At 36.9% G+C, this 27,056-nt stretch overlaps 1 protein-coding gene across 2 annotated transcripts; it reads right to left on the bottom strand.

Moving 5' to 3' along the window:
* Window positions 1–11,666: 11,666 nt before the first annotated feature.
* Window positions 11,667–22,908, bottom strand: LOC133822605 (histone acetyltransferase HAC1-like). 2 transcript variants are annotated; one of them, XM_062254993.1, is made up of 17 exons: window positions 22,532–22,908; window positions 21,711–21,974; window positions 21,212–21,326; window positions 20,759–21,050; window positions 20,204–20,680; window positions 17,566–19,379; window positions 16,709–17,005; window positions 16,347–16,625; window positions 15,582–15,710; window positions 15,278–15,478; window positions 15,040–15,182; window positions 14,556–14,868; window positions 14,199–14,338; window positions 13,707–13,785; window positions 13,195–13,587; window positions 12,748–12,965; window positions 11,667–12,636 (listed from the first exon to the last, which is right to left on the bottom strand). In XM_062254993.1, the coding sequence occupies exons 2-17, from the start codon at window positions 21,890–21,892 to the stop codon at window positions 12,522–12,524; spliced, it is 5,187 nt and encodes a 1,728-aa protein (XP_062110977.1). In that variant the 5' UTR covers window positions 21,893–21,974; window positions 22,532–22,908; the 3' UTR covers window positions 11,667–12,521. The 2 variants fall into 2 exon arrangements, with proteins under 2 accessions (XP_062110977.1, XP_062110978.1); XM_062254994.1 differs by having other exon boundaries at window positions 17,566–19,232; window positions 22,532–22,907.
* Window positions 22,909–27,056: the final 4,148 nt, after the last annotated feature.

Genomic DNA, 27,056 nt, shown 5'->3' on the forward strand with positions numbered 1-27,056 from the left:
CTAAGGTCGATGAATATTATAAGCACTTGGCTAGTCTAAGACTAGTTACTGAGAGCCAGTGCCAAAGGCCTAGGTGACCGTTCGTCACATGGCTAGGGAACGATGTTCCAAGGTTATGACTCTATGATCATGAGGAAGGTTATGTTGGTGACTAGTCACCATGCACCTATCCTACTTTAAGCTAGTGAAAGGTTCACTTATCTGTTAAGCCCCGGTGACCCTATCGTCACAAGGCTAAAGGGAGTTATACCCAATTTAGTGACTGTCACCTACCTGTTTTGGACTGATAGTCCTGAATGATTATTATGATCATTGTTGATATTATATCATGCTATATTGTGTTTTCTTGCTGGGCCTTGGCTCATGGGTGCTATGTGGTGCAGGTAAAGGGAAAGAAAAGCTCACCCAGCCTTGAGTGGAGAGCTTAGGTGGTGATGTGTACATATGCGGCCGCTTGACCACCACGGCCAAGGAGTTCTCAGAGGAACTAGGGGGTTTACCCTATTTTTTCCACTTATGTCGGCGGGGTTGTAAATTTGAAAACAGTAGTGACCATTTTACATTGTAAATAACTTGTAAATGTTTTGATGAGCTCATGAACAGTTTTATGTACTTAATAAAATATATCCTTTCCTTTTTATTGGTTTTCCTCCTTATCCTGTTAATAACACCTAGAAGCACGTTTTTAACCAAAGGGCTCGGGTAGCGAGTCAAATTTCCGGTTCACCGATCACCGTAACTGTTCTGGGGTAGCCAGGGCGTTACACTGACTAATAAGTCAGTGCCACTCACAAGTAAGCAATATTTCTAAGCATTTAATATGCAATCAATGTCCACATTTAGAGCACTCAACATGCCTCATCAATAACCATGCATGTCATATACTGGGTGCAATTTTCTTACCTCTGGTTCGAGCGAGAATTAATAAAAGAACGACCCTTGAGAACGATTGGTCCTTTGATCCCTTAGCGGTTACCTCAAACTTGAATTGAATCATCTTCAATGGTTGAACTAAGGTCCTAAGCTCCAAACATTGATCTCCTAGCTTGAATCCTCAAATGGAGTTTCAAAAATTCAAAGGAAGAAGAAGGAGAATGGTGATCGTGAGAGAGGAAGGAAAGACACTATGTTTTTGCTTCAGCTTATGCCATCTACAGCTTTCTAGTTTTAATCATAACCCATGGTCAAAAGACCAAAATGCCCCTAGGTCATATTTATTTCCTTAACAGCCCCCAAGGGCAAAATCGTCCTTTCCTGTCTATCTCGTTAATTATAATTAACGTCCTCCAATTCCCGTTATTCCCAATATTCTCAAATGCTAATAAATCATATCCCATTACCCTATAATTTCTAATAATTTACTAATCATTAAATTACCCCGAGACTCACCCCGAGCCCCGAAAATAACCTCGTTATGACCAAACTGCTAACTTGTATTTGAAGATCGTCTCATGCCGAATAGCTCGAAAAAATCCACATAATAATGTGGCATCGTCCATAAATCACCAATATGCATGAAAATATACAAATATGCCCTCAACGGGCCAAATTACCAAAATGCCCTTATAATGAAAAGTGGACCCACATGCATGCATTTATCATCATATAATAATATAATTCACATAAACATGCATATAATCATTTAATTGCATAATAAATCAATTATGGCCCTCCCGGCCCCCTAATCTAGGCACTAAGCCACATTAGGGAATTTGGGGCATTACACAAACACTTTGGGTTGTTCCATATAGACCTCCTCATTGAGGTCACCACTAAGGAATGTCGTTTTGATATCCATTTGATGAACATACAAGTTGTGTATAGAAGCTAAAGCGAACAGAATTCTTATAGATGTTGTTCTTGCAACAGGTGCATAGGTATCGAAATAATCGATACCCTCTTTTTGCCTAAACCCTTTAGCTACTAATCTAGCTTTAAAGGTTTGGATAGTGCCTTCAGTGTGGTATTTTCTCCTAAATACCCACTTACACCCAATTGGCTTAGACCCGGTGGGAGATCTACCAATTCCCAAGTGTTGTTGGAAAGAATGGAATCCATCTCATCATTGATGGCTTCTTTCCAAAATGCACTATCTCTCGATTGCATAGCTTCTCTATAAGTCTTAGGATCATCCTCAACGAAAAGTACAATAGGAATTTTCCTAATGACTTCCTCTCCATTTCCTTCTACCATGTAGAATGAAATTCGTTGAGAATCTATCTCATCCACTACTAGACTTTTCTCCTTTTTAAGCCTTTGACTACTTCTAAGCTCAAAGGGTTGCTTTACATTCTTTTGAGAATTCTCCTCTTGAGAATCAACTTTGGATGTAGAAGCTTGAGAATTGTTCTCATATAACAAATTCTCCTTTAGAGATGTTGAATCTTGAGAATTGTTGTCACATAACATGTTCTCGAAAAATTCAACTTCTCTAGATTCGATCACAATATTAGACTTTAAGTCTAATAGCCTATAACTTTTACTATTGTTGGCATAACCAACAAAATCACACTTTATGGCTCTTGAACCCAACTTTGTTCTATTAGATTTGGTTTTCTTGCAATATGCAAGACACCCCCACACTTTGAAGTGCCCTATGTTGGGTTTTCTTCCTTTCCATAACTCATATGGAGATCATCGGTATTAGATTAAGAATGTGACAATCGGTTAATAACGCTTCACCCCATAAGTTGAAATTCAACTTAGAAAACACCAACATAGAATTTATCATCTCTAGATAAGTTCTATTTTCCTTTCGGCAACACCACTGTGTTGTGGTGTATAAGGTGCGGTGCACTCATGAATTATACAATTTTCTTCACAAAATGTATTGAATTCATTAGAGAAGTACTCTCCTCCTCTATCACTTCTTAGCACCTTAATCTTGTTTAGTTGATTTTCAACTTCTAATTTATATAATTTAAAAGCATCAAAAGTTTCATCTTTATGCTTTAAAAGAAACACATAGGTATATCTACTAAAATCATCTATAAAAGTAAGAAAATACCTTTTACTGTAATGCCCCAAAATCCCTAATGAGGTTTAATGGTTGGATTAGTAGGCTGGGAGGGCCATAATTGATTTATTATGCCATTAAATGATTATATGCATGCTTATGTGAATTATATTATTATATGATGATAAATGCATGCATGTGGGTCCACATTTCTTGATAAGGGCATTTTGGTAATTTGGCTCGTTGATGGCATAATTGTGTATTTTCATGCATGTTGGTGAACTATTTATGAGGCCACATTATAATGTGGATTTGTTCGAGCTATTCGGTATGAGACGCTATTTGAGTGCAAGTTAGCAGTTTGGTCATAACGGGGTTAATTTCGGGGCTCGGGGTGAGTCTCGGGGTAATTTGATGATTAGAACATTACCGAGAATTAAAGAGTAATGGGATATGATTTATTAGCATTTAAGAATATTGGGAATAACGGGAATTGGAGGGCGTTAATTATGATTAACGAGATAGGGGAGAAATGACGATTTTGCCCTTGGTGGCTGTTAAGGGTTTTATTTAAGTCTAGGGGCAATATTGTCTTTTGACCTAAGTATAGATATAATCCATTTGAAGGATGTAGAAACTTGCAAAAACAGAGTGTCTTCATCTTCTTCTCTTGTTCAACTTTTCTCCTCCTTTTCTCTTTGGATTTTTGAGCTTCATTTGAGGAATCAAGCTAGAGAAGTGAACCTTGAGGGTCTAGGGTTGTGTTCCACCATTGAAGAGGGTTCCATACTGAGCTTGAGGTAAGTTTCTAGCCATTAGAACTCTGGTTTTCTACTTTGTTTTCATTTGGTTTTCAGCTTGAATTCTAGATTGGATAGTTGAGAATTGATGGGAGTTTTTGGAAAATATGGATTGGGTTATGATGCCTAGGACTTGTAGAGTGGATATTTGGGTTCATTTGGGAGTTTGGATGAGGTTTGGGATCAATTCTTGAAGGTTGAAAGTGGTGAAATCAAAGGAGGGAAAAACCAGGGTAGTTTAGCCTGGTTATAGCGCTACAACGCCCAAAGGAGGGCACTACAGCGCTAGCCAGGGCAAACTTCCCTGCTTGTAGCGCTATGGCGCTAGGGGGGCAGTGCTACAACGTTGCTCTGTTCTTCCTGATTCCTATTTTGAGCACTTTTGAGGGTTTTTGTCTCAGGGTTTCAAATCCTAAGGCTCGGGATCGAATCTACTAACCATTTGGGTACGATTCGAGGTCCGGGGAGTGAGGTTTAAATCAAGAACCTTTTGTTGTTCATTTTCATTAATGGGAATTATATTTGGTTATGATTAGGTGACCGCTAAGGAATCAAAGGACCGATCGTTCTCAAGGGTCGTTCTTGTATTATTTCTCGCTCAAACCAAAGGTAAGAAAATTGCACCCCATATGTGACATGCATGGTTATTAATGAGGCATGTTGAGTGATGTATATGTGGACATTGATTGCATATCAAATGCTTAGCAAAACTTGCTTACTTGTGAATGGCACTGACTCATTAGTCAGAATCGGCAATGGTGTCAGTATTAACTGTGAAGTTGTGACTCATTAGTCAAGTTCGGCAGTAGTACTGAGCACTGGTTGTATGGTAATGACTTATGAGTCAAGAACGGTATTAGCGTGTTTAACGCAAGTCGAAAAGATTAGATCTAATCGACATTAGCATTATCGTCCTGAGCATGAAATGCTTGACCGACCCTAAGTTCGATGAAAAACAAAAGCGCTTGTCTAGTCTAATGGCTAGTTACTTAGAGTCAGGGCCAGAAGGTCCAGGTGACTGCATCGTCACATGGCTAAGGGTGTGGAGCCCAAGTTAGCAACTCACTCATCAGTCACTCATCTGGTTTAAGTTAGTGACTCACGCATCAGTCACTCACCTGGTTTAAGTTAGTGACTCACTCATCAGTCACTCATCTGGTTTAAGTTAGTGACTTACTCATCAGTCACTCATCTGATTAGGGCTACACACCCCAACATGATTATTAGAATCTCAATATTATCTTATTAGGGCTACAAGCCCCAACATGGTTACTAGAATCTTGAAGTGATATTCACTTATCTATTTAGGGCTTTAAGCTCTGTATGATTATCATAATCATCATCTGATGCTGTATACATGCAGTAATGAGTTTTCTTACTGAGTCTTGGCTCATGGGTGCTACGTAGTGCAGGTAAAGGGAAAGAAAAGCTCACCCAGCCTTGAGTGGAGAGCTTAGGTGGCGATGTGTACATATGCGGCTGCTTGACCACCACGGCCAAGGTGTTTCTTAGAGGAACTAGGGGTTAACCCTATTTTTGCCGCTTAGGTCGACAGGTTGTAATTTTTACACTATAATGACCATTTTGGATTGTAAATAACTTGTAAACGCTTTTATGGGCCCATGTATAGTTTTATGTTTTAAATAAAATATATAATTTCCTTTTGATCAAGTTTTTAACCTTAGCCTATTAATAACACCTAGATGCTCATTTATAACCAAATGACTTGATTAGCGAGTTAAGCACGGTTCAAAGTTCACAGTAACGGTCTTGGAGTAACCAGGGCATTACATTTACCACCTCTAGTTAAAACACCATTTAATTCACAAAGATCACTATAGATTAAATCTAGTAAATTAGATGATCTTTCTACACTAGGAAATGGTTTCTTAATCATTTTTGCCTTAACACATGTTTCACATTTACCATAGTTTTTAATATTGCATGCAATCATACCACATTTTACTACTATTTTCATGGTTGAAAAACCTATGTGAGATAGTCTAAGATGCCAAAAAAATAAAGAATCATACTCAACTATATAGGCAGAATTTGCATTTTTATTGATAACATTGAAAGTTACATCATTGGTGCACAACTTAACCATACCCTCACAAGAGTACCCATTTCCCAAAAATACATTTGATTTGGTAAGAATAAGTTTACCGGACTCAAAAACGGCTTTAATGCCGGGCTTGCCAAGCAAATCACCACTTACCAAGTTTCTACTCATTTCGGGAACATAAAGTACATTCACTAATGTAACTTTCTTGTCGGAGATGAAAAAGATTTCAATGGTACCTTTGCCAAGTACCTTGGATTTTCCCTCATTGCCCATTTGAATCTCATGATTGCCCTTTGACTCTTCAAAGGTCTTGAACAATGATTTGTCATAGGTGACATGGACGGTGGCACATGTATCATACCACCATTCTTTCACCTTGCCTTGGATCGCATTCACCTCACTAAGGGTGGTAGCAACTATGTTTTCCTCTTGAGTTTCGTTTACCTTAGGTCCTTGTTGGTCTTTTCTATGCGTACACTCTCTAGCATAGTGACCATTTTTCCCACACGCAAAGCAAGTACCTTTCTCGCCCTTAAACTTGTTTGGGTTGGTTCTTGGACCCAAGGATGTCCCGTTACCCTTCTTGTCTTTCCCTTTGTTTTTGGGATGTTTTGGTTGTGACACCGCATTTTCTTTGGAAGTCTCTCCATTAGACCCCTCCACAAGTTTATCTCTACTTATCGATTCCTCCTCGATTCGAATATGCTTTTGAATTTCCTCCAAAGAATAATCATCATTTTTATGAAGGATTCTTTTCCTATAGCTCTTCCAAGTTGGTGGTAATTTAGCCACTATAGCACCAACTTGAAAGGCCTCGGGAAGCTCAATCTTCAAAACTTTCAATTTGTTATCAATTATTTGCAATTCATGTATTTGAGGAAGAATAGGTTTATCACCAAAAAACTTGAAATCAAAATATTGAGATATCAAAAACTTTTTGGTACATTTTTCTTCCGCCTTGAATTTTGTCTCAAGTGCATCCCATATCTCATTTGTCGATTTGGTCTCGATGTAGAGGTCATAGAGCCTATCAGAAAGAGCGTTGAGGATATGACCCCTACAAAGGAGATTTTCCTCCTCCCTCTTCCTTCTTTTCTCCACCTCCTCGGGAGTGTCCTTGTCGGATGGCGTTGGGAGAGGTTCTAGAGTGGACTCTAGAATGTAGGCGATTTTGAGAGTGATCAAAAGGAATCTCACCTTGTCTTGCCATCTAGTGAAATTGGACCCATCAAACCTATCCAACCTCACTAGGTCTTGATTCATAATCTTGATAGTCTCGCCTTCCATTGAAACAAACAAAGGGTAAGCTTTTGAATGTTAGGAAAAATTTGTGTTGCCTCAATGGAAATTGGTAAGAAATTTTACAACTCTAGACAAGATAATACAAATAAACTTTAGATTGATTAAATAGTGTTACAACTCTATGACTGAAAATACAAATAAATAAGAAAAGAATTAGAAGAATAGAATGGTGAAATACAACTCTAAACAAAAGATACAAATAAAGCATAAGTGTTTGTAACAAAAGAAAAGAAAAGATTACAACTCTAAACAAGAAATACAAGTAAATAGAGAAGAAGAATATGAAGATGAAAAGCAATAGAATAATGGAAAGAACAAGAAACAAAAGACAAGCAACTCTCACTCACACTATCAAAGTGAAGAGTGTTGGGGATCACCAATTTGAACAAGGTTTGAAACTTTTGTCCAAAAGCTTATTTCCCCCTAACTCAACCACTAAGGGATCTCTCATAGATTTTGGAAATGCTTTCTAGAATAATAAAGCCTCTAGATGTTTCTAGCCAAGCGTTGTAATGGATAGAAAATTTGTGTCTTACAAGTGAGCAATAGGCTCCTATTTGTAGAGTTTAGAGACACCCTTTGAATTTCAAATTCCACCAACCCCATGGCTTACCAATGATTAATTGGATATTTATGGGATTAAAAATGAGATTTTGGAGTTATTTTGGTTTTTGGAGCTGTTCAAAAAGGTTGGAAAAACTGAAAAAACTTGTCAGATTTTTCACCTGTGGCCGCGGCCAGGAACAGTTCCATAGGCCACGGCCACCAACATCCTGTGGCCGCGGCCACTGACCAGTTTCAGCACATAAAAATGTGTTGTTTTTCCAAGCAGTTCCAACACCCTCCCAATTGATTTTGTAACCCCCAAAACACATTATTGTGGTTAAAATCATATTTCTAACAGTCATTTCACTTATGGCTTTAAGAAATTCATCTCAATATTGTGTAACAACAAATTTACACAATAATGGGCAATATTTGGAAGTTACAAATTTATGACTGAATTTGCAACACCAAATATGTTACATATTTGGATATTTCACATATATCTAAATATTGTAACTCTCTATTATATGTTACAATATGTGACACTCTTTGTCACATTTATTTAATCTAAAACATTATATTATAAAATAATATAACATTTTTCTTACCTTTGGTCCAAGCACAGGTTACCAATAAATGAGCCACAAGCACGATCCTATTTCCAAGCCCCTAGCAATAACCTAGTCACAACCATAATATAAAACCCATCAAAAATGAGTAATTAAATACTTCCAGACCCAAACCTTGTCTCCGGGATGTCGAATCCTACTCAAATGGTTAGTAGGATTGATCCCAGGCCCTTAGAATTAAGTTCCCATGGCTAAAAACCAAATCTGGGCAAAAATGCACAAGTTGGTCGTGACCTGGCCCTTAGGGTCGCGACTTGCCCCAAGTCAGAGAGCATTTGCCTGGGCTTCAGGGTGCGGACCGCGACTTGGCCCCTCTTGGGTCATGGCCCACCCCCCAAGCAGAGCCCTCCTGGCTCTTGGCTTCATCCAAGCCGCGACTTGCTAGAACAAGGTCGCGACTTGACCACAAAACCAGCCATTTCCTACGATGTTTCCCACTTAAAACCTACCCAAACATATCCAAATCCCAAAATAAAAGTTCTCAAACATTCTAATTATCCAACACCAATAAAACCCAAGATTCAATTCATCCAAAAACTCATCAAAACACAAAATCCAATCAAAGCTTAAAAACTTTAAAAACTTAGAACTTAAAACTTGGATTACCTCTGATTAAGTCGTTTCTCAACTAAATCCTCCGGCTAATGAGCTTCTAATCTTCTCTAGAATCGCTATGCCTCGATCCTTTCTTGAATCCGAGTCCTAAAACTCGAGTTTCCTTAAAAAATGTGACCGGATGTCGAAAAGGGAACGAGAGGAAGAAAGAACGTTCTGAACATTCTTTTATAATTTTGACAGGTTATTTCAAGCTTAAGTAACCTCAAAAAAATCCTAATGCTTGGGGTCCCGAAAACGCCCCCCAGGATAAAATAGTCAAAACTCCTAGAATTTCCCCATAATCTCACTAACTCCCAATTTATCATCAAATATTTATTCTCATTACCCAATATCTCGGTAATGTGCTAAATACCCATTGACTCACTCCGAGTCAAGTATGAATCCCGTTGTGACTTTCCCACTGGCTTGCCTCCTAGAATCGTCTTGTGCTGAGTAACCCAAACATAACCAAATAATAATGAAATATCACACACATACCACATATATGCCAAATATACTCACAACGAGCCAAATTATGAAAATGGACCAATTAAACAGAAATGGGTCCACATGCATATTTAATACACCTAAACATGCATATCAAGTCATATTATAATGTAATTCACATAATCACATAATGATACACATAAATATCACATAATCATATAATTCCAAAAAATTTCATCCTGGCCCCCTAATAAATGCCCTAAGCCTTAATAGAAAATTTGGGTTGTTACAAGAGGAGAAAGAGACAAAAAGCAAAGGAACAGGCCTCTGGATCTCAGCAACAACAAGGATGAATTTTAGACCTGCTCCACAACAACTCATTGTGTAATGTTGGTTTCTGTGTAGAAGAGGGGATGGAACATATCATTTTGTGTAGAACAAATCATTTTGTGTATAACAGATCATTTTGTACATGTGTAGAGTAGCTTCTTTTGTTTAAATATTTAGGGTGGAAGGATAAATGAGCAACTCCCTATACTTTACTGTTTTATGGCTAACTGTATTGGATATCTTATATTGAATGTATTGCAGGCCAAAATTAATGCTATATTGTTGGTCTATTTCAACATTTTACTAGTTTATTTACTGGTTTAAAACTATAAGAATTTTGTACTAGTGCAGGATCTTTTTATTGGTTTATGTCTGGTTTGTAGCTTTTGAATTACTAAACAGGGACATGATAATGGCACTCAAATTGACTTAATTAATGATGCAATAGCTATTTACTGGTTTATGGCTTATTTACTGGTACAAAATCATGCAAAATACCAGTTGAAACATTTAAAAAGACAACTTGCAAGAACATTTTGGATTCAAAATAAATAAAATTTCATTGATGCAAAATACTAGCTACAAATTATATTGTCATTGTCAATATACAAACAGTCATTGATTCAAATTACAAGTTCAATTCTTTAACCAAACAGACACAACAAGAACAAATATAGACATCAACAATATTAATTTGAAATTTTTACAAATCCAAACAAGGCCAGCCCCATTTTTATTAGCTTGGTCTCTCAAATAGCAAGTTCCACATGCTATTGGTCCCGTAATTGGTCTTCATTTTCCATAGCCTGCAATGGTTCTCTGATATAGCTAATCTCGTGCTCCTGCTCCCTAATTTTTCTCAACAGCCCAGGTATGACTTTTTTGGATCTTTCACAAATTTCAGGGTCAACCCAATGAAAAAATAAGACCCACCTGCTAACTGAAAATTCAACAAAAAGAAAATGAAAAGGCAACAAAGAACCTGCGATTAAACAAAAAGAATGAAAAAAATTATGGGACAACAATCTTACCTTCATCTTTCAGCAAGCAATGAACTTTCTTCTAGGATTAGCGTTTGTCCATGACGTCCTCTGAACCACGTGTGTTAGGACCCCTAGGTTTTGAAAAATCTTTCTTCCTCCCAGAGTTACTACGAGGGTTTACTCTTTGCCAATTGCTTCGAGGGCTTACGTGAGATGAAGAGGAAGCATCTCCCATTGTCGATTTCAAGCTACACCGTCGATTTCAAGCACTGGTGTGGTTCGTCTGCTTCGTCTTCCTCTGGTAAGGTGTCAAAGAGAGAAGCTGTACTACTCGGTTTGGTTCGTCTTCGTCCAAGGGAGAATTTTAGGGTTTGATTATTGTGTTTTTTTTTAAAATAATTCAATTAATTAAAATAGGATATCAAAGGAAATAAACAGGATTTATTCAGAGCCCTACACGTGTCTTTTTTTTCCCAGGTAACGGAGTGGTAGTGACGGAATTGTCCATATCATAACTTTTGGTATTTAATCTATCAAAAAAAAAAAAGATGTGGTATATAAATGTATAAAACTAAAAGCATTTGGTATTTATGCCGCAAATAACCAAAAACAAAAAAAATACTAATTTTATGTATAAAAAACTTAAAATTTTGTTAAAAAATTAACTATTTACTGGATTACTACTTTATTAAAATTCAATTGCCAAAAAAACAATTTTGAAAAACTTAAAAAATATATATTTATGCTAAAAACTCTTTATTGGGGGAAACTTTTATAAATAATGGTTCTAATTTTCTACTTATTACAGCTGACTGAATATAGTAAGAAATGTATTTAGAAGTGATTAATAGACAATCTTTAACTAATAATTCAAAAGAAAAACATTGGAAAATTTTATCAAATATTAATTTAAAAATACTCAACCAAATGTAACCCTAAGTAATGTTAAGTTTGGTATCATCATCAGAATTGATAAAGTAGAACTCATAGCAAGAAGCCAAAACCCAGAAGTATGATTAAATTGATGTTGATGGTAGACATTTAATATATATTCGAACTTCAAAAATCAAACTGTACGTAATACACCACTAAATAAAAGCTTCTTTCTTCATTTAATTAAACTATGGACTGTAGACTGATGCAGTAAACATAACTTGAAAAAAGCTAATAGGAAATTGAAACTTCTACAAAATAAAGAAAAAAACTACTTATTTCTTCTATCTTTGAAATACGGGGGACATTCTACAAAATGGGTCAATATACTGAAAGGAAGAGAAAGGAGGAAAATTTTATATTAAAAAAAGGGGAGAGTAAAAGGAGACAAAAAAATGGAAACTAATTCCTCTCAACTTCCTCTATGAAATAAACATTTTAGACAGATTAGGACAATTATAGTACACTTGCCACCATGGGATGGCATCCGACGGATTACTACGAGACCATAAAATCAAAGAATCACCAAATTGGGCTACCAGGCAGATTTGCATCAGTGCTACAATTTCGCCTCGCCGATGGAGCAAGGCATGGTTAGCCGCTGTCGAAAGAGGAAGGACACCTCCACTTTTCACTTGTTTTCCTCTCTAGGGAGAATCTTGTTGTGTCAACTATGATGGTGATGAAGAAGAAGAACAGGAAAAGAGAATATTTCCCAAACAAAGCAAATGTAAAAACAACCTCTCTGTTGAGTGATGCAGAATGAATGCATAATACCATCCCCTTCCAACCGTCTAATCTTCGTTCCCACTTTCTGCGGACTGCTCGGTTTCCAGCAGTTAGCAAGGCAGTAGAAAACTATTGTCAAATCTTTCCCCACATTCTGAAGGATTTTTCAGAAACCTTAATATTTACATGAACAAATTTGTTTGGTCATCCAGTGTTGCTTGTAAGCTCGGCTGCTCGCTGTCTCATCATCTCCATCACAGCAGCCCTTCTTCGAGAGTCTGACTGCTGCTGCAGCCTCCTCAAATGTTCCTTCAAGTCTCTGAATAAAAAAATATTATCGTTTTAAACTTTTGACATGTACTGAAGACTCTTTGACAAAGAAGAGTGGAGAGAGACTTTCGATTAAGAAATAAAAGCTTAATTCATGTACCTGCAGCGTGGTACGTGGCACTTGGATTCTTTACAAGCTCGAGCATGAAGTTGGAGGAGATACCACATTCTCTTACAGAGGACACAACCTCCAGAAGCACGGGTTGTGCATTGTATCCCATGACGGAAAAGTCCCTTCACCTTGCGACAATTGGGGTACTGACATTGTGCAGAGCGACACTGAGAGGCGTGCACTAGAAGATCAAGCATTTTTCTTAGCTGCAAAATATGAAAATCAATAATGTCAAATTTTGAGTTGAAAAATAGAAAAAAGAAAACCAGAACCAGAGCAAACAAAAGAAATCAACTTTGTGAGTGCGCAAAAAACATGCACAGGAAGGAGCAACAACTTTCAGCATTAGTCAATACAATCTCGTGAACTCTTGTCATAATTAGATTAGTGAAGAGAAAAACTCAGGATACAGAAGTTCTTAATCAAAATAAGTACCTGCTGAACACGTAATTGCCTAGCTTCTTGATTTTGTGCATCACGATCAGCCATGGATGGATGATTTGTCAACTTATGAGGATGCTGAGTATTTCCATCCTTCTGATAACAAGCATTGCATATATCATAGTCGGCACAAACTTCACAACGCCATCCCTGGCCCGTTTCAATGTCAAGATGGCATATATTGCACGTTATAACAAATGCAGGAGCAGTTGGGTTGTGAAGATGGTAAAGGACCATCATTGATGAATGTTTAGCACGCCGAAGGGTATCATACTGATAATGGTTGCCTTGGCAAAGACTCAAAAATGCTTGTCTAGTGTCAAAGAATTCGCTCTCAAGAATTTCATCTTTGTCTTTTGTATCTACAGGAACCTCAGTAATTTCCACCTGCCGGAATAGATGTCATTTGAATCTTAATAAATGAAGACTCCCTTGGGTTGACAACTTTAATAGATAAAAAGAAAATCAAAAGTAGAAAGGGGAACAAAAAATAGTCTCAGTCATACCGGGTGAAGTGCATGTTTTTCCCTATTAATCATAGGGTGTCTTTCTCTTTCTTCACGTTTCTGCTCTACTTCATAACACCTACCAATAATAAAAGCATCACAAGGCCAACATGAAATCAGATTAGATAAAAGAATAGCATTTATATACTACATTGCAAAAAACAAGAAAAATATATCGGAAAGCATTAGACCAGTCTATAATAATTGATGCCATCATAATAAAACAAATCAGCACGCTGTCTGGAATAAAGATGAGAGAGAGGAAAAAATAAAATGTAAAAGCTACACCTTATCACTAGATGTAAATGGTCCCTAATAACCTTGAAATAACGAAGTTTCAAAACAGAAGACTAAACTACTGAATGTACTTATCATTCTCGGAACATAAAACTTGCCAAAAAAAAAACCAATAGACTGAAACTGATAATTGGAGGAGCCTTTGTCATGAAAACAATTTAATTAACACCCGTACAAAATTATAAAGAGTCTTACTTGTCACATATCTGAAAATTTTTGCACTGGTCACAAGTCCATCGATTTCCAGATACCATTAGAATACAGCAGTGACTGCACGCATGTTGCAGATGAACCATAATAAAATCCTCCTTCATTGGGCATATGGTTTCACCAAGCTGAGGAATAGTAATTAGATATTAGTGAGAGAATATCTCAGTTTTCTAAGCACAGTGCAGAAAAACCTCAGGGCTGAGGGTGACGTAACATTAAACAATACAGATACTATTGTACACAAAACTCCATATTTTGATAAAAGATCTGCAACCTAACTCATCCAACACCAATAACAACAACAGAAACGACTCAGCTAAAAGGTCAAGGTTAAGAAATTACTTTATGCATCAGTAGCAGATCCTTTGATGCGTTACCAGAGAGGTCAGACTGACCAGAGGCTTTCAAAGCCCTTTTAGTGAAAGTCTTTTTTGTTGTTCCTTTCTTATTCTGCTTTCTCCCATCCTCTTCTTGACGGAGCTGATAAATTAGATCCTCTGCAGCCCCAGGCCAGTAGTCACCGTCAAAATATGGCAGCCTGGCTGCAGTAACCTTGGCCTTGCATTCACCAGTAGACACAAAGAAATGGTCATACAGGTTAGTGAGATCAACTACAATGTTTTCCTTTGACGCTTTTCTAAGCATTGCTAGATACCTGCAATAAGAAGACATTAACAAATGTAAAAGACAATCAGACTATATGTAATATTGTGAAGCTTCTAGAACCTATTTCTTGGTTCAATATCCCTCTTAACTGGGATACAAGAAATAGTAGACTGGAAATTTTGCTGACAAATGATGCAAAAGTTCTCTGAATATAGCTCACCACTCCCGGAGCTTGTCAGATTTTGGTGTTTTCTGTATCTCCGGATGACAGTATAATATATAATCTTCACCCTTTAATGGAGGACATGCCCATATATAACAGCTTGTAAACCCCCGTTTTTTGCAATATTCAAGATATCCAATCTGCAAACATGTTCATGTATGAAAGCCACAACTCATTAGATTATTACACAAGTCATTACCCAACATATATAGATTAGAGTACCCAGAAAACTTACCAAAATTTCATGATAAACAAATGTACGGAGAGCCTCTCCAGTTACTGCCTTAATCTCAGGCCTAAAATACTTCACAGAATCCAGATATGAGAGATATACACGTCGCTGGTTAGGGAACTGGCTTTCAGACCCAAATTCTTGAACGTACATGCCAAATAGGCATACTTCTACACCTTCAATCTTCTGAAATAATAAAACCACCTAGAATGGACAATTTTAAATAAATTAGAGCTCCAGTACTAAATAATAAGAATAAATCATATATCAGTAGTTAGTAATTGAGATGGAATATCTAGCCTCAAACCTTAGATTTATAAGGGAACTCAGTTGGATAATTCTCTTCCTGAAAAATTTCAAGAAATCTCTGCTTCACTTCTAACTTTTTGTCAACTGAGGAAACAACTCTAATAACAAGTGCTTCTGCTCCGGGAACCTAACAGTAAAAAAAATTATAAACAAATTATTAAAAAAAACTGTCAAGACTAAGTGCTCTCTCCCTCTCTCTCACACACACACACGGCAGCAGCAGCAGCAACTAAGAAAAAATATAAGTAAATGATAATCTCTACTCTCTCTCCCACTCACATCATATCTTGAGAGTAAATTCACTGATCAAGTAATACATCAGAGATTAAATTCATACATCTGATTATCTAATTACATCCAAAGCCAATTATTATGTTGAGAAATGGCACATAGAAGAAAAATAAACCCACAACATATAATTTGGAAAATAATTATGTACAATAATAAACATTCAAATTTCAAACAAACTCTTATGTTTGATCTGTAAAGAAGAAAACCCAAAAAGCCCCAACAACGAATCTTTTGCAGCTAGATTATAACATATTAAAGTCCAAAGGGACACTTGGCAATCAAAAATATCATAAACACCTATTTTGAACACCCAAGGCCTCAAAGTGCAGTAACATTATCAAAACTGATAGCACTTAACCCAATTTTTATATCCACTTATTTTGTAAACAGGTTCAAAAAAATAATTTTAACAAAGAATATAAAGTATATTAGCCACATCCCCAATAAGAAATAAAAGGAAGATATAAAGTACCTGGTCATAGCTTTTTCCTTGTTGTTTTGCCCTTTCTAGCCTTTCCTGTTTCAGTCTCTTAAACAATCGTTGCTCAATGTGATCACTGAGGATAGTTCTCGGCAAATCTTTAGCCCCAAGAACAGCACTCTGTGGCAAGGGCTTGCGCTCTCCTCTTTCAACCTCTTGTATATAACAATTAGGACAAGTGTATTCAGCTTGCCCACCATCATTCCTTCGACCATTAAATAAAGCACAAATTTGATGCTGCCAAGCTTCACATTTGTCACATTGGACCCACTGCAAATAGAGGCATTGAGGTGAAAAATACCAAAAAACCAATTGTCCAGGGAAACAAAGTTTTAAACAACACAAATACATACCCATTCTTCTGTCTCCTCATCATTTTTCTTCTTCTCTAGCCTTGCCTTAGGAATAGCTGTCCCATCAACAACTATAGTTTCTCCACGTGCCTCATTGTAGCATGGTATGCAGAAATAATGGCGTGTATCACCAGCAGCCATACAATAATACATTGCATTTCTTTTTATTCGAGCACCACAAGGAGTGCAATATATTGGAGGAGGTTCAAAAGTAAGCTTCTCAACTGCACACAATTGACAGGAGTTCTCACTCATTGCATGCTCCATAGCTTGATTCTTCTCAGCCTTTGCTTTACTCTGATATAGTGAAGGAAGAAATGACTTATTAATCTAAAACAAATATTTGATAGAGGGTTTAAAATAAAAAAATAACCATATTTCATTTGTTTCTTGAATAAGTAGATGACTATATTGACTGTGGTAAATAATTTTTGGGCTTGCCCTAGAATGCAGCTGTTTTTGGTTGACAACTACTTTGGCTTATGCAATAACAACAAAGCCAATGTACGCCCAAAATGTTCATAATTTGCCTGTTTTGGGGCTAATGTAAGAAAATGAATCAAAAAAGCTTTCAGCAAAGATTTTCTTGAAATGCTGAATTTTTTTTCAGGCTTCATCTATTAAAAAATTTTAAAACATTCCTCATTATTTTATTTTTTAGTTTGAAAAACAGTATTCCATTTTCCTGGTTCTGCTGTGGCTTTTCTAAGTTCTTTTGCTCCTTTTGTTCTTAAGAGCGTGTTTGGGATGATTGAAAAATGTGTCCTAAACAAGAATGGGTTCTACAAATAAAAACACAAAAAAGTTCAAAATTTGCCCGGAAAAAACAAATTATACATATAAATATATACACATACCTGGCCAACCCACTGCCTTAGACCTGTAATGTGCTGTCTAACTTGCTCTGGAGTAAACAATTCGGTCAATGAAACTCCCTTGATCTTTGGCTTTCCAGATTTTGTTACAGTTGGTTCTGCAGGTGGTGGAACACTCTCTTCCTTGGCTGGTTCAATCTCTTTCTCGTATTTACCATTTTCTTGTTTAACTAAACCAGCAGAATCACCATATGTGGCAGGATCAGCAGGACCTAGATTGCTGATATCAATTACAGTATCCTTCTTTAACTCAGCAAAGATCTCTTGCCCAGAGTTAGCAGGAAGTTCCGATTTCACTTCTGGCAACTCAGATTTTATTGGCCCAACATCAACTTGCTGGAACTCTTGGTGCTGGATACCCTGTAACAATGGGGTTTCATCAGTCAAAGAAACTGATACAGCAGCATTATGACTCTCAGAAACAAGAGGCTGTGAGGACTCTATCTTCATTCGTTTCATAGAAGGTTGTATCTCTTCTGGTGCTTCAACAACAGGAGTCTTTGGTATCAATTTCCCTGAGGTGTCTCTGTTATCGAAGGATTTGGAAGGTCCACTAACTGAAGCTGGCAAAGCAGGCACAGATGTCACACGGATGCGTGCCTTGCATGTCATTAAAAAGTTTTTCACAGGGATACACACAGGACAGCCTGGGTCCACACAGCGCTTGTGATGATGAAGCAATACCTTGGAAGGTTGGCATCTAGGATACTGACATTGAGGTAGCATGCATTTCTCAATGTGTTTCCACAATTTTTGGACAGTAATACAATTAAGTTCATGACATTTTCCTTCAGGAGCTGTACATCGGCGTGCATGACGCAATAACAAAAGCCATCTTTGTTGATTTCTATACTGAAGATCGGAATTTGTATTTGCAGATTTGCGTAAAGTAGTTCCTGAATATGAGAGATCCCCAGTACCTTTACAAGCATCAGCCTGGCCATTGATAGCTCCCGATGATAAATTATTGCGTTGTGCTTCATCCTGCCCAGATATCCTCTGGCGAAAATCTTCTTGCAAATGTTGTTCATGAGGTATGTTACCTGGTCTATTACTCCTGTCTTGTGATTGAGGATGCCATTGACCCTGCAACACCGATTCTGGTTGAGTTCCAACAGAAACAGAGCCTAAATCATTTTGAGATTCTGCAACCAATTCATGTGGATGTAAAGTTTGTTGCATTTGCTGAGAATTTTGTGTCAATGATGAGGAGATGTCTTGCTGCCCAGACAAAAGAGAAATATGATGTTGAGAACTCCTCATATGGTCCTCGGCAGAGTTCTGGAATTGGTTCTGCATCTCAGACAACTGGAACTGTTCAGGCATTTGTGGCATCATAACTTCATTATGGAGCTCTGCAGGCTCACGTTTTACTTGACTACTTAGATCAGATGTCATCTGAGGGTGACCAAAAGCGTCATTATTTATTAAATGCTGGGCTTGCTGATTTTGCTGCTTCATTTGACGTTGTTGGTGTACGTACTGTTGATGTTGTTGAAACGACTGCTGTTGCTGAAATTGCTGCTGCTGATGAGGATGAAGATTGTCTCTTGAAGATAGTGATGATTGGAAACTCATATTTTCCATCTGATCCACCGGTTGAGGCTTTATATGAGTAGCTTGTTGTGCTTGCATATTCGACTGATTACCTATGAGAGTAGAGTTTGTTTTAGATATAGATGACAAATTAACTGAATTCAAATTCTGAGAATTCATCATTGGTCCAACAGATGTTGCAGAACCATAATAGTTGCCAGACGCAAAAGAATCAACATTGCTAATTCCAAAACCATCACCTGATAAATAAATTATTCATAATGAGAACACTTGCTGATGTAATAATAGAATACAAATTCTACCGTACAAAATATTTAATGAACATGGACCATTACAAAATAAAGAAACACACAAAGTGATGCGTAAGGTTTGTTCACATACAACTTGAAGAAGTAAGGGAGAGAGTCAAAGAAGAAAAAATCGGAAAAATAGGAGTATCCATAAAATATCGAAAAAAATCTCATATATATCGGTATTGAGATATTCTATCTCATTGTTTTTATTTTTTCTCTATATTAATGAAATATAGATTTATTTATTTTTTAATTTTAAAGTTTAAAGTAGATATTAAATAAATATCTTTCTAACCGTTATTTATTTTTTATATTAAAAGAAAATAATATATTCATATCTTTTGTCTTTTGTAGTAAATATTGCTATCTCAAATTTTCAAGTTATATACTAGCTTTTTCCTTCATATATATATATATGTATATATAAATATTTTGCTACGGATATTGCTTTCTACTTCTTATCTTATTCTAAGAAAAGTGACTATTATATTCTTCCACAAATATATTATAAAAATGTTATAATATATAACTAAGGTTTTATTTATATTGACAATTATTTTGTATATATTCTTGTAATTTTTTTAAATTATGTATTTCTATCAGTTTTATATTAACAAAATTATATTTTTAGAGATATTTCTAAATTTTCTAAAAATTTCCGTCAGATATCGAAAATATCTTCGATATGAAAAGTTATTTTCATAAAATTCTTTTTATAATTATAGTATCGTCATTTATTTTCATCCTTGGGAGAGACAGAGATCAAGTACCTTGTATAACTTGCCGCTGATGTTGTAAGGGCTTGGGCGAATTAACAAAAGATGTGCCAGTTAGATAGCCCTCTGAGGAGCAATGTTCATTAACAAGGGGTAAACTGTTACCAATCAACCCTAGCCCACCATTTAAAGCCCCATTCGAGAACCCATAAGAACGTTTCTGCTGTAAACTAGAGCTTATCCCACTACCCATTTGGCTGCTAACATTGTGTAATATACGGCTGTTCTGACCAATAATATGCTGCTTTTGCTGTTGTGGTTGAGACACCATAGTAGATTCAACAGTAGAGAACCCACTACCATTACTCGCTGATTCGGGATTCATGTAAGACTGATTAGTATTGCCACTTAATCCAGGAGTAGGAATCATCTGACTTGTGGGTTTTTGCCCATTCATTGATAACATACTTGCTCCAGGACCAACAGAGAAATTGGCTGGAGACTGCTGATGATACCCATTTGAGACTGAACCTGCAAAACCATATTCAGTCAAGTTGCTCCAAAGCAAAAGGTAGACATAATTCAAAACATAATAAAACTTGATATTACCATCAGATCTATTGAAAGCACTTCCAGCAAAAACACCAGTAGACAACATGTTTCCAGTGTTGACATTATTAGATGCGACATTACCACCTCCACTTGCAGAAAGCATTGAAGTATCCCCAGAGGAGGTAACCATCATGTTAGAGTTCCCACTGTGTGACATTCCAGGGGTTGGTATCATTGCACCAATAGAAGACGAATTATTTACTAGTTGTGCCGGTTGGTTGGGCGGCGGGGGACGCCTGAGTAAACTATGCAAGCGGCTCTCCAATGTTTCCAGGTTCATATATTCTTCCTAAAATGAGAATTGCAAAATCAAGACATTAAAAAAAATAACTAATTGAAATTTGAACGAACTATGAAAGCAAGAGAAACACTCAAGGACAGCATAGATATTACTAAAAAGTAATATGCATACACAAAACATAAATATCAACTTTTGACAAGCAGACTAACCTTTGAAGAAGCCATTCTAAATACACCCTCCTCTAGGCGCTTAACAATATCTTTAAACTTCTTTTTCTGTGGTTCATTTATTGGCTGTTGATGCCGCTGCAATAGGGTATCATAACTGGATAGAGAAGAGTCATTAGACGATTGGGCCCAAAATTAATAACCTAATATGAGCTATACACTATCACAATCAAACTAATTTCCACAAATATCTTAATACATAATATGCATTTTAGTCCATTAATAAGTATTTTTCTTCCATCGGCATGGATAATTAATTAATTTAAGACACTTTGAGTAAGCTTATTGAAAAAGCCAATAAACTGATGAAAACCCCCCCATAAAATTGGAAAAGCCAAAGCTGCCCAAGATTTGGCCCAAGTTGTTGCAAAATTAATTTTGAAGGGTTTACCGGACACCTTTTTGGCCAACAGATTGTTTAGTTATTAGCCTCTTACATGGACAACTAAACATAATCAACAGTAAAAAAAATGAGCCTTACATCTTTTCCTGCATATACATGCGCGCTCGGAAAAGCTCAGGTTCCATAGTGTTCCCAGTACGAGGAGGAGCTGCTAATGTTTGCATCTGAGAAGGAAGAGCATTACCATTCTGCTGAGGCATTACAGGTTGATTAGGTACCTGCCCGGAGATTTGTCCAGACATGTGAGCTTGCACATTCATCTTCTTTATTCTTGACCACGTTTCCCCCAACTACCAAGTACCGCATTACTCAAAAACACAAGGGAATCTCCAAATGAACCACCTACAACAAAAGCTTTTATCAACAATGTATGCAGTCCATGCTACACAACTAAATCGTCCCAGTGCCCTACAGAGCCAATCCAAATACATAATCTTCTTACCAGTATTTCCTAATGCTCTAACTAAAAAAGTTGCTAACTCTACCATTTCATATTCTTCAGTGAACAGCCCTACTAATCAATAAAAACTTCAAAACCGAGAATGTCACAACTGTTAGTTATACTAACTTTTTAAAAAAAAAAAAAAAAAAATGGAAATGAAAACAGTCAAACACCTACATGTTAGAAACAATCATAATGCTCCTTAGACGTGAAATGACCAAACTTTACACCAATACCAACTCTAAAAATGAAGCAAATACCAAAATTGAAGTGCCCAAATTGAAGGCGGCAAGAGTAGATCGTTAATGACCTAACCCCCAATTTGAAGATAGTTATTGATAATAACTAACAAATTAGAACAATTAAGCAACGCAATTGGATAGAACTAACTAAAACAACGAGTCAACAGCTACAAAATCAAAATAAAATAAAAAAACCCTAGGTACCTAAGCCATACCTTCAACAAAGAGATCGAAAATCCAAATTGGCAGAGGGCTTTTAAAGGAGACACCAAGTATCGACGAAAACGAGAAACACGACGGCGATCGGAGATTCAGAGCATCCCCTACAGAATTAAGAGAGATATCGAGTAAGAGAGAGAGAGAGAGCGAGAAAGGGATGAAAAAAAAGGTCGGTCGAGAGTTGAGAGAATAGGCTCCTATAGAAGATCGAATTTATGGAAAACACACGTGCGAAAATTGACACGAGCGAAACGAAGCAAAAGAGAAAGCTATCAAAAAAAAAGCACAAGAGTTTCGCAGAAGAGAAAGAACAGAAATTGCAGACACTAACACAGATTTGGGGCCAAAAAAAAATCGAAGAAGATTCAATTTTTCTAACACGGAATTATTATTATTATTATTGTTATTATTTATTTAAATATTTTTTATTAAATTTTCTGATTCATCAATAAATAATATCAATACTTACTCTCGCACACACAAGGCAAGCCACCCCCGGCCTTGCCCTTGCTCTTGGGCTTTTATTGGTTAATTTAACTCTCAAGTAATTTTTTTTATCTGAATTGAATATTATCTATTATAAATGGATGTTGATTCTCCTAAATTATTTTTATTTTATTTTGTTTAAGTTCGAAAATAATTTATCTGAAACAAAAAGAAATACATTTTATTTTGCAATTCTCAAATTTTTCACCACTTAAAATTTTTTAAAAATTGTATATTCTTTTAGAAAAAAAATATAATGTTTTTTTTAATTTATTAATGAATAAAGAAAAGGGAGATAAAGAGTAAAGGGAGGGAAAGAAAGAAAGGTTTGGGAGTAGACGGTCCTACACACCACACCATACCATTGCCTCTTCGCTTACTCCTCTTATCCAACCAAATTATAGTAAAAATATAATTTTTTTTGTTTTACAAATGACTAAATACTTGTTGAAAATAAATATAATAAAGTATATTGATCATAATACAAGGTATATATTCTTCTAATAAAGTAACCTCTTTTTTTTTTTTTTTTTGGAATTTACTTATTTGGTACCTTATGTTTTTGCAAAGTATCATTTTGGTACTCTCTGTTTTCAATAATGTTCATATGGTACCCTGTATTTTAAAATTATACATATTTGATACCCTAGACTCAGATTTGATAGATAAAATTTTGTCAATATGATCAAACTATCATCAGTTATATGTAATTAAGTAATTAAATTTAAATTTTGAACTTACATAATTGCAGCAGTTTGATTAAATTGGTAAAATTTTATTAATTAAATTTGAGTTTAGGGTACCAAATATGTACGATTTTAAAATACGGGGTACCATATGAGCATTATTGAAAACAGAGGATACCAAAATGATATTTTGCAAAAACACAAGGTACCAAATGGTTACCTACCTTTTTTTTTATCTGTAATGCATATCTAACATGAAATATATGAGGTTATTTGGTACCTTAACTAAATAATATTTTTTATCTTTAAAAGTTAAAAGCTGTTTTTTGAAAACAAGTTAAGAGTGTTTGCATTGTTTTCATAAAATAATTTTTTTTTTTAAAATACAAAAAATAGAAAATTTTGAGAACAACAAAAAATTGTTTTCTGTTATTTTCAAATTTTTTTTGTCTATATTTTTTTTTCTCACATCACTTTTATAATTATTATTATCTAACTTCATTTATTGTCATATCATTTTCTCTCTCATTAGTTTCTCTCTCTTCACTTTCTCTCACATCAGTTTATCTCTCCTTATTTTCTCTCTCATCACTTTCTTTCTCGCTATTTTCTCTCTTCTCACTTTCTTTCTTTTCATTTTCTCTTTCATCAATTTCTATCTTCTTATTTTCTCTTGCATCACTTATTATGTCATCATTTTCTCTTTCATCACTTACTGTTGACGCCGTTTTTCGTCAACAGATAAAAGAAGAGAGCACGTAAACAATTAAAGACAATGGCTAAAAGAAACAAACGAATCAGACACACGGTTTTTACGTGGTTCAGCAGTTAAATCTGCCTAGTCCACGAGTCTCTGTTATTAATCTCAAGATTATCTCTGAACAATTCTTTAGCAAGAATTCTCCAGAGTTTTCTCTCAAGGATCAGAATTTCGGTCCTTTACAATGGTGCATCCTTCTCTATTTATAGAGAAGGATGCAGAATACTATCCCACATATTTTGGGTAGTTACTCTTTTGTGAATAAAAATAAATGGCTTTAAATGCCAATAATCAGATATAAAAGGAAACGTTCCCCAAAGATCAGGAAACGCATAACTGACTAAATAATATCCCACGATTCTTGGGGATTTATATCAATAAATGAGGATTACATCTCATGCTTACAATACTTGTAGATATTCAAGGTGTTCATAGCGTATCTCCAAGGCTTCAGCATCTCAGGTTTCACGTCATTGTGCTAGCCACTGACATCTCCCGAGCTAACATTGCTTTCGAGATAGTACATCGAGCTCGATATCCCTGCTCCGAAGTTGTTCCTGAAGATGAGGGGCTCTCAGAGCTATCCTTCGAGATCGAGATCATTTCGAGGTCAGTACATTCGAGGTCATGTATCGTACTTTGCAGGCTTCGATTTACAATCGTAGAGCATACCCTAACCCTCACGAGACCATTTAATGCGAACTCAGCTTTCGAGGTCATATTTACTATGGCTCGAAATCTGGGTATAACATTTTGCCCCCTCAAAAGTATTTGTTCGAATCCTAAGAGAAGGAAACTTTTGAACTACTCTTTTCGGGAACCATACCGTCACACTCTTGAAAATGGACACGTGCCAGATGGGTATTGCTCACTTTAGGTACTTGAGTACCTTGGGAACACGCCCACGATCGTCCGTCTGACAACTTTTCGGCGCCATCTTATCACCGATTCCCCTCCATTCGATCTGTTGAGGATTTTAACCAACGCTCCTGATCAATTTAGTTTTCCCACCTATATATATAAGATCTCCTCTTCGTCTTCTCCTTTACGTTTGTTCATTGTAAACCAGAAAGAAAAGAAAAAACAAGAAAGCCAGAAACTTTCTTAAGAAGCTTCCATCCCGTGCATGTTTTCTCGACCCAAAAAACAAAGGAACCCTGGTCTGTTCGAGTCAGTGAGTTCTTTCTTGCAACCTCTTCTCCACTGGACGATTTCGCTGCACTCACCATCACTGTGTAAGTACGCCATTTTTATTGTTCTTTTTATATTGTGCTTGCTGTGTACGTTAGTATGTGTTCTTAGCATGATGCGATAGGAGGTTTTGAACCGATAGGTTTTATGTTTTCTGGATTTTCTTTCTGGATGTTCGCCTCTGGTTTATGCCCAGTTTTGTCCTTTGACCGGCGTTTCAACTTTCTGGGTTTTGAAAATTTTAGGCTATGTTTCTTGTACACCAAGTTTTCGGGTAAAAGCCCTTGTTCTTGACAATTACACGAAACCCAAAAACGCTTTTCCTGGCTAACCGCCACTCTCCTTTCCCTTGAATTTCGGGATTTTCAAAAAAGAAATCATCCACGCTCCTTTTCCTTTCCCGTGGAATACGCGCTCTGACTCTTTAGTGAGGGTCTTAATATTTAGTTTCTTGTCATTAGATCTCCGAGCTCATCCATCGAGCTCGTGATTCTTGCATGCATGGCCCTCACCATTTTTTCTTTCTCGTTAGATGTCACAGAATTCGGAAAAACGGTGGGGGTCATTACGAGCAATTCCTTACGAGCCCAAATCTCCGAGCCCGGAATCGATCTTTGCCTGGAACCAGCGTCGGATTAAAGAGTACGAGATAGCACGCGAGCAAGAAGACATTCGAGCCCACTATCGTCGCCAGATTGACGAGGTCATCGAAAAGAAGAGAAGGGTCCTTCGGGAAGCCATCTATCCGGAGCCTAACCCCGGACCTAGGCCAGTTCCCCTCGACCCCGCGTTAAAAGTCATGGTAGCATACCACCCGGGGGAACTTCAGTTTTCCTTAATGGCGGAGCCTTCGTCTTCGCAGCCTAGGAGGGAGATGTTTGAAGCCGAGTTCTACCAAAGCTCGGTTACCACCTCCGACCAGATAACTGACATCCTGGCCCTTCATGGCCTTAGCTCGTTGGACACACTGAACTGTCGAGCTCCGACAAGGCATGAACGGAGCTGCTTCGCTCCTGGGGGCCGCGATTCCATTGTGAAATACGCGGCCTGGAGCCAGGAACACATAAGGGCAGGAGCTTTGCTGCCCCTGAAGTCCTTTTTCAGGGACTTCATCGATTTTGTTGGGTTGGCTCCATTCCAACTCAACACCAACTCATACAGGGTGCTGTCTGCCCTGAGGTCCTTATTCCACGAGCTGGGGTGGATAGGACCTTCACCCCAAGAGATTTTATATCTCTTTTGTTTGAAGAGTAATCCCTCCCGAGCTCGGGGAGGAGATGGTTTCTACTATCTTTCGAGCTACCCCAAAGAGACAAAAATCTTTGAAGACCTTCCGAACCATCCTCCTGACTTCAAGAAGGCTTTTTTCTGGACAGACGATCTGTTCCCGTCTCGACA

Source organism: Humulus lupulus, chromosome 3 (genome assembly GCF_963169125.1).
Source record: "Humulus lupulus chromosome 3, drHumLupu1.1, whole genome shotgun sequence".
Lineage (NCBI taxonomy): Eukaryota > Viridiplantae > Streptophyta > Magnoliopsida > Rosales > Cannabaceae > Humulus > Humulus lupulus.

Coding starts and splice junctions, on each gene's coding strand:
- LOC133822605 (XM_062254993.1), bottom strand. CDS start 21,892: ATGAATGTGCAAGCTCACATGTCTGGACAAATCTCCGGGCAGGTACCT. Junction 21,327..21,710: donor ATGTATATGCAGGAAAAGAT/GTAAGGCTCATT, acceptor TTCTCTATCCAG/TTATGATACCCTATTGCAGC. Junction 17,006..17,565: donor TAAGGCAGTGGGTTGGCCAG/GTATGTGTATAT, acceptor TCACTATATCAG/AGTAAAGCAAAGGCTGAGAA.